The sequence below is a fragment of the Saccopteryx leptura genome, chromosome 7, assembly GCF_036850995.1.
Source record: "Saccopteryx leptura isolate mSacLep1 chromosome 7, mSacLep1_pri_phased_curated, whole genome shotgun sequence".
Classification (NCBI taxonomy): domain Eukaryota; kingdom Metazoa; phylum Chordata; class Mammalia; order Chiroptera; family Emballonuridae; genus Saccopteryx; species Saccopteryx leptura.
The window spans coordinates 120609723-120622374 of NC_089509.1; the positions used below are offsets into that span (position 1 = coordinate 120609723).

The following is a 12652-nucleotide window of genomic DNA, read 5'->3' on the forward strand; positions in this document are numbered from 1 at the left end:
AGGGAGGCCGCAGTGACTGCTGGTGCTCACAGGGGCTCACGTGGCCCCGAGAGTGGGCACTTACACGAGGACTGCTCTCTACCAGCCCCTGGTGCCACCCCACTGCCGTCCCTGGTGCCACCCCGCTGCCATCCCTGGGCCTGGGTCCCCAAAACCGTCCTGTAGGGCGAGGAGGTCTCCTGACAGAACTCCCCTTGGCTGCGTACATTTCCTGCTCTCATGGGGACTTCATGCCCTTGTTTTCCTGTGAATCGAACCCGGTTCTGACATCCCCACTGCTGTCTGGGCCTCTTCCCTCTTCCCCTGCTTGCTGGTCTGGAGCAGGGAGCGGTCATCCACACACACGCCCCCTCTTCCCTCTCTCCCTGCTTGCTGGTCTGGAGCAGGGAGCGGTCATCCACACACACGCCCCCTCTTCCCTCTTCCCCTGCTTGCTGGTCTGGAGCAGGGAGCGGTCATCCACACACACGCCCCCTCTTCCCTCTCTCCCTGCTTGCTGGTCTGGAGCAGGGAGCGGTCATCCACACACATGCCCCCTCTTCCCTCTCTCCCTGCTTGCTGGTCTGGAGCAGGGAGCGGTCATCCACACACACGCCCCCTCTTCCCTCTCTCCCTGCTTGCTGGTCTGGAGCAGGGAGCGGTCATCCACACACACGCCCCCTCTTCCCTCTCTCCCTGCTTGCTGGTCTGGAGCAGGGAGCGGTCATCCACACACACGCCCCCTCTTCCCTCTCCCCCTGCTTGCTGGTCTGGAGCAGGGAGCGGTCATCCACACACACGCCCCCTCTTCCCTCTTCCCCTGCTTGCTGGTCTGGAGCAGGGAGCGGTCATCCACACACACGCCCCCTCTTCCCTCTCTCCCTGCTTGCTGGTCTGGAGCAGGGAGCAGTCATCCACACACACGCCCCCTCTTCCCTCTTCCCCTGCTTGCTGGTCTGGAGCAGGGAGCGGTCATCCACACACACGCCCATTCACCTTTCGTGGCCTCGGCTGAGACCAGATCAGGCAGCACTGGCTGCATGCCTGGCGGGGACACTGAGCAACGGACAAGGGCCACTTCTCCTTGTGATGACCTCCTGTTTGGAATGTCACTCCCACAGCACACAGGTCCTGGGGGAGGGAGGCCTTCCTTTTGACACTGGGATGAAGATGAGACTAGTCCTGAGTGGTCCCCGAGGCCCCTTCCTCTCACCTGGAGTCCCTGCGGCTCCCAGCACAAGGTGTTCCGTGACGCTGCCCCTCGGTGCGTTCACGGTTCACGTGTGCGCGGGTGGAGGGCGGAGGTTGAGGGTCACCTCTCCTCCTCCGCTCTGTAGCCACACGAGATGAAGGTCACCGCTGCCTACCTGCAGGACATCGAGAACGCCTACAAGACAACCTTCCTCCCTGAGATGAGGTGAGCCCAGGGCACGGCTGGTCTGCAGTGGGGGTCCTTCCTGCGCATGGGTCCTGACGCCGCGCTGCCCGGAGCTGTCTTGTTGCCGGGGGGTGTCTGGGTGTGCTGGTGGCCGTGTGTGAGCTCGAACGACAGTGCACGGCTCAGTGTGTCTTGTTGCTGGGGGTGACTGGGTGTGCTGGTAGCTGTGTGTGAGCTCGAACGACAGTGCACGGCTCAGTGTGTCTTGTTGCTGGGGGTGTCTGGGTGTGCTGGTGGCCGTGTGTGAGCTCGAACGACAGCGCACGGCTCAGTGTGTCTTGTTGCCGGGGGTGACTGGGTGTGCTGGTGGCTGTGTGAGCTCGAATGACAGCGCACGGCTCAGTGGACTTGGTGGAGTTTGGTTGGTTGTTTGGGTGGTTGGTTTGCTTCTTTTGTCAGAACTTTATCTTCCTTGTTATATTTAAAAGATTTCTTTGATGCTAGAAGCACACGGAAGCCGTGTTTTATCATGGGTTTCAGCGTTAGAGAACTCAGTGTTTCCGCTTGGTGGTGCGCAGGGAGCCCGCAGACGGGCGTGAAGGACCCGCCACCTCTCTGGGCACTTGACTGAGCCCCCAGTGCTGTTGGGATTAAAGGAGAGCTCCCCCAGCCTTTTTTCTTTCTTCTCTCCCTCTTTCTTCACTGAAACTGGACGTAACCAAGTGGCCTGTAATTTATGTGGCCCCGTCAGTCCACACGGTGCAGGCTGCTGGGCAGAGCTGACTCCAGCCTCGGGCAGCCGTCTGCGCTGGGCAGGCGGGCGGGGTGAGGAACGAGGCGGCAGGGAGCGAGGAGGCTGAGCGGCCGTGCACACCTGTTCCTGTGTGGGGTTCACCCAGAAAGTCAGGGAGTGCACACATGCGCGCACACACACGTCTGCGTCCAGTGCTCTCTGGCAGAAGCAAAGTAGAACCGTGGAGGAGACCAGCGGCCTTTTGAACGTGGTCCTCAGAGGTGGTGACATTGGCGTCCCTGCAGAGGGTCCCGTGTGAGCACAGCTTGTGAATCGTTGGGGAGTTTGTGGGCTTACGTCCTGTCAGTGGGAGGCGCTCCGGTACAGAGATGCCTGCAGGAGAGTGTGCTCCTGAGCGTGCCCCGTGCCCCATGGCGCTCAGCACGCTCAGCGCGAAGCAGTAGTCCATCCTGACGTCCTGCGTTTCTGCGGGGACCGGCTGTCTACTGGTCTGGGCAGCCTGGCTGGACTCTGGCAGGGCAGCCTCCTCCCTTTGGTTGTCGTTCCTCTCCTGGCTGTGGGCAGCTCTCTGAACGGCAGTGTGGATGTGGTGAGCAGACGGGCAGAGCCGGGAAGTGGCACTCCACCGTCCCTTCTCTGGGACCCCGCTGTGGTCCTCCAGTGTTCTGTCCCCAGGAATGAAGGGAACGGATGCTGCTGCTGTCCTGTAGTAAGATGGAAACAGCTTGATTGGAGGGTGTACTTTGCTGAATCCTGAGAGTTCTGGATTCGGGCAGCACGAGTAACCTGTGTGTGTCCGGCACGACTGCCCGGCTGCTGTCTGTGTGTGTCTTGCTGAGACAGCGGAGGTGGAGGTGACCCGTGTGCCCTGCCCCTGTAGACATGGGGCTCTGGTTTCCCACGCGTGGGGCGGGGGCAGCAGGGAAGGGCAGACCTGCTGTTGTCACTGGTCGTCATGAGCACGTCCCTGCTTGCTCCAGTCGGCTGTGTGAGCCAGCACGCGCCCGGCCAACGCCCAGAGCCAAGGAGGGGGTGTCTTAATGTTTGTGGTGGGCACGGTAGTGTTGGGTTTTCATGTGAGCTCGAGACATTTACGTGACCGCCCTCTCTTACAGCGAGAAGTGTGAAGTCTTACAGTACAGCGCAAAGGAGGCCCAGGACGCAGAGAAGGTGAGAACGCTGGAAGTTTGCCACCAGTAAAGGCGATGAACGGGTGTGAGAGCCGTCAGTGTTTCACAGTCCAAGAGAAGGTCCACACCCGTCACGCTCCTGGGTCACGGGGTTGTGATTTTCTTTTAATTCCCTTTCTACAACCTTCACGTTGTGGAATGGCGGAGAGACAGAGGACCTCGGTGTTCTACTCCGGCGTCTCTGTGACACAGACGGCAGAGCTGAACAGACGTAGTGAACAGGACGTTCTGGTGTCAACATGTCAGCTTTCCTAGATGCGATCTGTAAAAACTCAAGTCAGTCTCCGTGCAGTTAACATATTAACATACTACCTGTTACAAAACACATATTACGAGGTTATGGCAGTGACAGTGCTACGGTAGTGATATTAGGATTAATAAACGGGTGAATGGAACAGAGCAGAGTACAGACCCAGGTGCATGTGTGCGCTCACCTGTGTGTGCGTCCTCACCTGTGTGTGTGTGTGTGTGCGCCCTCTGCTGTGTGTGTGCACTCTCGCCTGTGTGTGTCCTCGCCTGTGTGTGCGTGCTCGCCTGTGTGTGTGCCCTCTCACCTGTGTGTGTCCTTGCCTGTGTGTGTGCCCTCTCCTGTGTGTGTGTGCCCTCCTGTGTGTGCCCTCTCGCCTGTGTGTGTCCTCGCCTGTGTGTGTGCCCTCTCGCCTGTGTGTGTCCTCGCCTGTGTGTGTGCCCTCTTGCCTGTGTGTGCACGCTCGCCTGTGTGTGTCCTCGCCTGTGTGTGTGCCCTCTCGCCTGTGTGTGTGCGCTCGCCTGTGTGTGTCCTCGCCTGTGTGTGTGCCCTCTCGCCCGTGTGTGCCCTCTTGCCTGTGTGTGTCCTCGCCTGTGTGCACATGCACGTGTGTGAGATTCTTGGTGTGGTAAAGGCAGTATTTCAAAGGTTAAGTAGAGGAAAATGGGTTAATCCTTGAATGCTGTTGAGGCAGTTGACCATTCATTTGGTTACAATAAAAAGTACCATCCAATCTCATGTATTAATAATAGCATAAGTTTTTTAAAAACAGAACAGAAGGCGTTGGCCTAGCGTGCGGAGGACCTGGGTTCGATTCCCGGCCAGGGCACACAGGAGAAGCGCCCATTTGCTTCTCCACACCTCCGCCGCGTTTTCCTCTCTGTCTCTCTCTTCCCCTCCCGCAGCCAAGGCTCTATTGGAGCAAAGATGGCCCGGGCGCTGGGGATGGCTCTGTGGCCTCTGCCCCAGGCGCTAGAGTGGCTCTGGTCGCAACATGGTGACGCCCAGGATGGGCAGAGCATCGCCCCCTGGTGGGCAGAGCGTTGCCCCTGGTGGGCGTGCCGGGTGGATCCCGGTTGGGCGCATGCGGGAGTCTGTCTGACTGTCTCTCCCTGTTTCCAGCTTCAGAAAAATGAAAAAAAAAAACAAAAAAACAAAACAAACAAAAAAAACAGAACAGAAGGTCTAGGGATTTTGGAAGAAAAGCTGGGTTTTGTGATGTGGGGGTGACGTGATGGGAGCATTGAGCGCTGCCTCGTGTGTGGGGGGGCGGAACAGGGCCCGTGGGAGTCGCGCTCGCCCGGCCCCGGGCTGGGAGAGCCTCTCCGGTCAGTTCTTTCTGCTCGTCCACTGGTGAAGCCACACTCAGTTCCTGCCCAGCCTTCTGTGTTTATAACGCCGATTTGTTTTAGATCATTTCTAAATCTTTGACAAAATAACGAGATGGCATGCGTTTGAGAAGAAAGCATTTCAGCTCTAAGGCTGTCATTAGTTGAGTTCCTAATTGCATACATTCAAATTCTTGACACTGAGACCCGTTCTCCGAGTTGGGTGTGTCTGGGGAGAGAACGCCCTCAGGGGCTGGGCTCAGGGAGGCCTGGGGACCGAGGTCACTAGGCCTCCAGGAAAGCGTTTACTTTCCTGTTCTGTTCCTCTGGGAGGAAGTGAGTCTGTCTCAGATCCCGGTTTCTTCCCTGGTCTGACCTTTCTCACCTCCCCTTTTCTCCTGGACTGTCGGGTGACATCCCCACTGCCCTGGGGTCAGCTGGGCGGGGCGCCCACACTGAGGGTCACCTGTCCAGACTTCCTTCTTTCTGACTTTTATGGCATGAATCTTCTGCCAGAGATCTGTGGTTTATGGCACATCACAGCGCCGTGTCATTTAAGTTTGACGGGAGACTTTCCATTAAAGTTGGGCTCCTCTGTCCAGGTGGTGGAGGACATCGAGTACCTCAAGTGTGAAAAGGGGCCGTGGCTGGAGCAGAGCGACCGGACCTTCCACCACCTGCGGATGCTGTGAGTGCGGGCGTGGGGTCAGGGCCTGAGTTCAGCAGCTGCGTGTGGAGACGCGTTCAGATCTGTGACGTCCTCGCTTCGGGCCAGGGGTGAGCGCACTGGCCCGGCCGCTCCGAGCTGTGACGTCCTCGCTTCAGGCCAGGAGTGAGCACACTGGCCCCCCCCCCGCTCCGAGCTGGGACGTCCTCGCTTCAGGCCAGGGGTGAGTGCACTGGCCCGGCCGCTCCGAGCTGGGACGTCCTCGCTTCAGGCCAGGGGTGAGCGCACTGGCCCGCCCGCTCCGAGCTGGGACGTCCTCGCTTCAGGCCAGGGGTGAGCGCACTGGCCCGCCCGCTCCGAGCTGTGACGTCCTCGCTTCGGGCCAGGGGTGAGCGCACTGGCCCGCCCGCTCCGAGCTGTGACGTCCTCGCTTCAGGCCAGGGGTGAGCACACTGGCCCGCCCGCTCCGAGCTGTGACGTCCTCGCTTCAGGCCAGGGGTGAGCGCACTGGCCCGCCCGCTCCGAGCTGGGACGTCCTCGCTTCGGGCCAGGGGTGAGCGCACTGGCCCGGCCGCTCCGAGCTGGGATGTCCTCGCTTCGGGCCAGGGGTGAGCGCACTGGCCCGGCCGCTCCGAGCTGGGACGTCCTTGCTTCAGGCCAGGGGTGAGCGCACTGGCCCGGCCGCTCCGAGCTGTGACGTCCTCGCTTCGGGCCAGGGGTGAGCGCACTGGCCCAGCCGCTCCGAGCTGTGACGTCCTCGCTTCGGGCCAGGGGTGAGCGCACTGGCCCCCCCCCGCTCCGAGCTGGGACGTCCTCGCTTCGGGCCAGGGGTGAGCGCACTGGCCCGGCCGCTCCGAGCTGTGACGTCCTCGCTTCGGGCCAGGGGTGAGCGCACTGGCCCCCCCCGCTCCGAGCTGGGACGTCCTCGCTTCGGGCCAGGGGTGAGCGCACTGGCCCGGCCGCTCCGAGCTGGGACGTCCTCGCTTCGGGCCAGGGGTGAGCGCACTGGCCCCCCCGCTCCGAGCTGTGACGTCCTCGCTTCGGGCCAGGAGTGAGCGCACTGGCCCGCCCGCTCTGAGCTGGGACGTCCTCGCTTCGGGCCAGGAGTGAGCGCACTGGCCCGGCCGCTCCGAGCTGTGACGTCCTCGCTTCGGGCCAGGGGTGAGCGCACTGGCCCGGCCGCTCCGAGCTGGGTCCCTTTTCCTTCGAGACAGCGCTCGCCCTCTGGCCTGACAGTGTCGATTGATTGATCGTGTTACTGGTTCAGCAGGGACATCACCTTCGCCACGTGCCGGGCACTGTTCAGGTGCGGGGGGGTGGTATCAGGTAAAACTGACCCGTCCAAGATGCAGCAGGGGTGCCGGTCTGGACGGGGCCTGGCAGGACTCGCGGGAGGGTGTGCCCGGCAGCCCAGCCAGGGTGGCCGGAGCAGAGGAGGCCGGAGGGGTGACGGGCACTGGGAGGAGCGCAGACCGAGGGGCGAGGGCAGAGCTGTGCCCACTCACGACAGAAAGTTGGGGTACAGGGAAATTCCCTGAGAGAGCGGGGCCACGGCGACCTTCTCTCGCAAGTGGTGCTGGGTCCTTCCTGGCATGCGTGCTCGGGTGTTTCTGAGTGATCGTGCACGGGTCTTTGTTTCCTGTGTGCCATGTCACGAGCGTGTCCCTAGTGTGTTAGGTATTGAAAGTTTTTATTTCTTTAATGGCCCTTCCTGTCTGCTGTGTGAGGCCATTGAGCTACCAGTCAGGGTCGTAGATCCTGGCCTGCAGGCCAAGCCCAGCCCTCAGCCGGAAGGTGGTTCTTACACGTTTAAAGGATTGTATGTAAGGGACAGTGCATGTGACAGTGACCATGTGTAAGCCTTGAGCCTCAGCTGCTAGCCTCTGGCCTTCACGGAGGACGTGGGCCTCGTCCCGAGTGGCAGGCAGAGCGCCTTCACCGTGTCCTCATTCCCCGTCCCCCTGGGTGTCCTGTCCTCATCGTGCAGTAGTGAGTGCACGGTGCACACCTCTCCACCCCAGGTGACCTCTCGGGTGACAGGACTCACTGGGCCAGAGCGCATGACTCCTCTGACACCTCCCGGGCCATGTCCAGACGGGCACCAGTCTGCACGCTCGGCCGTCCCCTCAGAGCCCCGTGTCCCCTCAGACCCCCGTCCCCTCAGAGCCCCGTGTCCCCTCAGACCCCCGTGTCCCCTCAGACCCCCGTCCCCTCAGACCCCCGTCCCCTCAGAGCCCCGTGTCCCCTCAGACCCCCGTCCCCTCAGAGCCCCGTGTCCCCTCAGACCCCCGTCCCCTCAGAGCCCCGTGTCCCCTCAGACCCCCGTCCCCTCAGACCCCCGTGTCCCCTCTGACCCCCGTGTCCCCTCAGAGCCCCGTGTCCCCTCAGAGCCCCGTGTCCCCTCAGAGCCCCGTGTCCCCTCAGACCCCCGTGTCCCCTCTGAGCCCCGTGTCCCCTCAGAGCCCCGTGTCCCCTCAGACCCCCGTGTCCCCTCAGAGCCCCGTGTCCCCTCAGACCCCCGTCCCCTCAGACCCCCGTGTCCCCCCAGACCCCCGTGTCCCCTCTGACCCCCGTCCCCTCAGAGCCCCGTGTCCCCTCAGAGCCCCGTGTCCCCTCAGAGCCCCGTGTCCCCTCAGACCCCCGTGTCCCCTCAGAGCCCCGTCCCCTCAGACCCCCGTCCCCTCAGACCCCCGTCCCCTCAGACCCCCGTCCCCTCTGACCCCCGTGTCCCCTCAGAGCCCCATGTCCCCTCAGAGCCCCGTGTCCCCTCAGACCCCCGTGTCCCCTCAGAGCCCCGTCCCCTCAGACCCCCGTCCCCTCAGACCCCCGTCCCCTCAGACCCCCGTCCCCTCAGAGCCCCGTGTCCCCTCAGACCCCCGTCCCCTCAGACCCCCGTGTCCTCAGACCCCCGTGTCCCCTCTGACCCCCGTGTCCCCTCAGACCCCCGTGTCCCCTCAGAGCCCCGTGTCCCCTCAGAGCCCCGTGTCCCCTCAGACCCCCGTGTCCCCTCAGAGCCCCGTGTCCCCTCAGAGCCCCGTGTCCCCCCAGACCCCCGTGTCCCCTCTGACCCCCGTGTCCCCTCAGAGCCCCGTGTCCCCCCAGACCCCTGTGTCCCCTCTGACCCCCGTCCCCCCTCAGACCCTCCACTTGTGCACTCAGTGCCGTGAGCGCCCTCAGGTGACCCGTGGGGGCTGAGGACGTGTGTGTGACCGCTGCTCTGCTGCTGGGTGAGACGTCTGCTGTGGCCGGGTTCCCATCTGTGTGGACGGCCCAGCTGAGTGTGGGGAGCGGTGGGCCTGCTGCTGCCGGTGGTGTGCGCCCTGAGAGTGAGGCGGCTGCGCTGAGGGACGGGGCGTCCGGCTGCTGTGCGTCCACTCCCGGCAGGGGGCGTGCCGGCCGTCAGGCCCACAGCGGTCTGTCCCCTCCTGACGCTGTGCACTGTGGCCCGTGTGCTCTGAGGCCACCCGGGTCACCAGGTGCACACTCGCTCAGGGTGGCTGTGCCCGCTAGTGTTACGTGACGCCCCTCTCACCCGGATGGTTTTCTGGTCTAGGAGCCCGTCTGTCTGAGGGGTCTGCATCTTCCCCTCCGGCCAGTGCGGCCTGTCTGCCTTCCTCCCCTGACCGCTGCGGCCGGTCCTGGTCTGGAACCTGGGCTCCTGCAGACGGCCCGTCGGGCGAGCGTGGCGGCCCAGCCCCGCTGCGTGCAGCTGGAGCTGGACGTCCCTGTTCCCAGAGCTGTGCTCCCCGTCCTTTCTCCTCGATGCTCCTAGTGTGTGTCTCTGTGAAGGTCCCTGACGGTGTCGCCGTGACACCGCTGAGCCTCGCTGTCTTTCACTGCTGCGTAGTGTGTGCCTCCAGGGCTCAGCCTTCGTCATCCGGCAGGAATTGTCAGCATGTGTTTGGAAGGTGTTCCAGAAACTTCCTGGACTCCACAGCACTCCTGCCTGGGGGCAAGCGCCCTCACTTTGCCGGGGTCGGGGGAGAAGGGGCTCTGAGAGCTGACCTGCGCAGCCGTGTGATGTGGCCTGGCCCGCACGGGCGCTGGCTCCTGGTGCCGCCATTGTCCTCCCTCCTCTCGTCACGCACGTCCCGGGGGGGTCGGCCCCTCAGTCCACTGCTGCCCGTCCGCAGCCTCCTCCCCGCTGGCCCTGACCCTCCCCACGTGGCGTGTGTGTCTCCGTGGTCTCTCTCCCAGCTTTCCTTTCCTCGCGCCCTCCTCGGTCTCCATTCCTGCAGTCCCTGTGTGCAGCCCCCCAGTCACTGCTCGTGAAGGGTCCCAGCGACCCCGCTCCCCACACGGGACCCTCAGTGCAGCGCCTCACCCCATGGTGGCCCAGCTTCTCCCTCTAGAGTTAACTCCACCCTGACCTTGCGGTGCCGCCCACACGTCTCCCGAACCCCCTCCTCCTGCCGGTAACTCCCTGAGAACCCCGCCTTCTCACCTGGCTGCAGTCACCTCTCTGTTTTTCCTGGAAACCTCCTCCTAACTTTTCCTGGCTGTTACTTTACATGCATTTACACGTGACCCTTGTGAGTATCAGCTTCTGCTGGGCACTGTGTGAATTACCACCCGAGAAAAGGTGGCTCTCCTGACATCCTGCTGAGACCACACGGGGCCACGTGGGAGGGCTCTTTGACGCCACGAGTGACACGGTGTCATTTTCTAAACGTGATCAGGAATGTGTCTTAATTTGATTCTAGACCATGTCTGAAATTCCCGTTTTAAAATCATAATCTTTGTAGTTAGTAGAGAAAGATCCTCTAATTCCCGCAGAGCCCGCAAGCACAACATCCCATTCATTGCGCTCATCTGGTGACTGAATGCCGTGTCCCCTCTCCCATCCCCTGCTCCTCCGCCCCTGGGGTGTCTCATAGCCGTTTGCAGTGGGAACTGTGTTCCTTTTCATTCCAGGACCGGTTCTTAATTTGGGGGACTCGGGTGAAAATTATGACCCGTTTTCTAAGGTAATTACTGTAAGCGTGCCATTTACCAGTGACATGCATTCTGTCCAGAACCCGACCAGATGACTGGTTTAGACATTCTGTGCTGTCTCAGCACGTGTGCCGGTGTGTAATTATGTGTGTGTGTAATTATGTGTGTGTGTCGTGTGTGTGTCATTATGTGTGTCGTGTGTGTGTCATTATGTGTGTGTGTCGTGTGTGTGTCATTATGTGTGTGTGTTGTGTGTGTGTCATTATGTGAGTGTGTCATTATGTGTGTGCTTCTGCTGAGTGGTGACTGCGTCAGCCCGGAAAGCACTCGATCTCGGCAGCGTGATCCAGGACGTTCTGGTGCCGTGCCGGGGCCTTGCTCCCGGGGTGGTGGCTGGCTCCCCTTCCCGCTGCTCGCCAGGGCCCTGCCGCCCCGCGCCCCACACCTCTGGACTGCTGCTTCCCGTGGCTCCGGGAGGCCGTCTCTAACGAGAGGCTCCAGCCGCAGAGCTGCAGGTGCACGTCGGTGTCAGAGGGAGGGTTTCACACACAGCTTCTCCCTGCAGGAAACACGAGGAAGGCCGCTTTGGCCACATTGTGGGAGAAAGTACAGATGTTCTGTTCATTGGGGATCAGTCTGAGTCACAAAACGTAACTTACTACTGCGTTGTTTCTGTCTTTTTTCGCCTCGCTCCTTTGCTGTGAGATGCGTGGCTCAGCACCTGGTGCTGTAACCGCCGGAGTGCGTTTCTCTCGTCGGGCGCCGGGCTGCTGGCGGGAGAGGCTGTGCTGCCCTCGCCGCCCAAGCTCGCCTCAGGTGGCCAGAGCGCCGTGGACAGAACGCCCTCTCGCTGCCCCTGCGTCCCGAGTCAGAGGCTCCCTGGTGTCCTCATCCTCTTCCACTCGGCTGGCGTTCCTCAGAGATCAGGACGCGGCTCTCCTGGCGCTGGGGCCCAGGGGCGCCCCTTGTCACCATTTAAGCTCATGGTGACACCAGCCAGTCGGCCAGTGAAGATAGACTGAGCCCCAGCAGATGATTTTCTAACCCTCAGAGCAGTCTGAGGCCGGTTCCGCTGCCTCCTGGGCGTGCGTGCAGCTGCAGTTCTGCCGGGTGACCGTAGGTGGCGCCGTTGCCCTGCGCGGTCCGCACCAGTGCCAGGGCCCCCACGGCCAGTTCTCTCAGAAGCCCCAGAATTTTGTTTTTAGGACTTTCAAGCTGTAGAGAAACCCTAATCGTGCCCATTGTGATATTTGTCAACATTTAAAAATATTTTTAGTTGATGTTTTTTATTGTTAGGTTATTTCAAAAAAATTATTCCTGTATGATAAAAATGCAGTAATCCTATTTGTGTTAAAAATAAAAAGAGGTGCATTTATACGTTACTGATGCACGCTTATGAAAGACAGTCTGTTACAGCTCGCTGTTGGGACAGGAAAGCCCGTCCGCGTGTGCACGCCCGCCCGGCGGGTCGGCGCAGTCCACGCCTGGGCCTGAGGGACGTTTGGTTAGTAGACTGTCAGTCACCGCACAAGTGACGCCCGTACTGGTGACCCCGGTGCCTGTGCCCACTGTCCACACGCCCATGTCCCCTGCGTGGGTGCTGGTGCTGCGACCCTCTTCGGGAGAGAGACCGTGGGCCTGGGCCTGGGCCTGGGCCGGGCGTTCCCACTGCCGGGGACGGAGGCTCGGGTGTGCTGGTGGGTCTGGGCCTGGGCCTGGGCCGGGCGTTCCCACTGCGGGGGACGGAGGCTCGGGTGTGCTGGTGGGTCTGGGCCTGGGCCTGGGCCTGGGCCGGGCGTTCCCACTGCGGGGGACGGAGGCTCGGGTGTGCTGGTGGGTCTGGGCCTGGGCCTGGGCCTGGGCCGGGCGTTCCCACTGCCGGGGGACGGAGGCTCGGGTGTGCTGGTGGGTCTGGGCCTGGGCCTGGGCCTGGGCCGGGCGTTCCCACTGCGGGGGACGGAGGCTCGGGTGTGCTGGTGGGTCTGGGCCTGGGCCTGGGCCGGGCGTTCCCACTGCCGGGGACGGAGGCTCGGGTGTGCTGGTGGGTCTGGGCCTGGGCCTGGGCCGGGCGTTCCCACTGCCGGGGACGGAGGCTCGGGTGTGCTGGTGGGTCTGGGCCTGGGCCTGGGCCGGGCGGTTCTCACTGCGGGGGACGGAGGCTCGGGTGTGCTGGT

General features: G+C 62.3%; 1 protein-coding gene across 1 annotated transcript in view; it reads left to right on the forward strand.

The window, feature by feature from the left end:
• Window positions 1-12652, forward strand: part of LOC136378280 (NADH dehydrogenase [ubiquinone] 1 alpha subcomplex subunit 10, mitochondrial-like) — a 33325-nt gene that overhangs the window by 12211 nt on the left and 8462 nt on the right. Inside the window, exons 6-8 of the mRNA XM_066344997.1 lie at window positions 1317-1396; window positions 3227-3281; window positions 5479-5564. Coding sequence (XP_066201094.1) covers window positions 1317-1396; window positions 3227-3281; window positions 5479-5564 — 221 coding nt within the window. The remainder of the gene's footprint in view (window positions 1-1316; window positions 1397-3226; window positions 3282-5478; window positions 5565-12652) is intronic.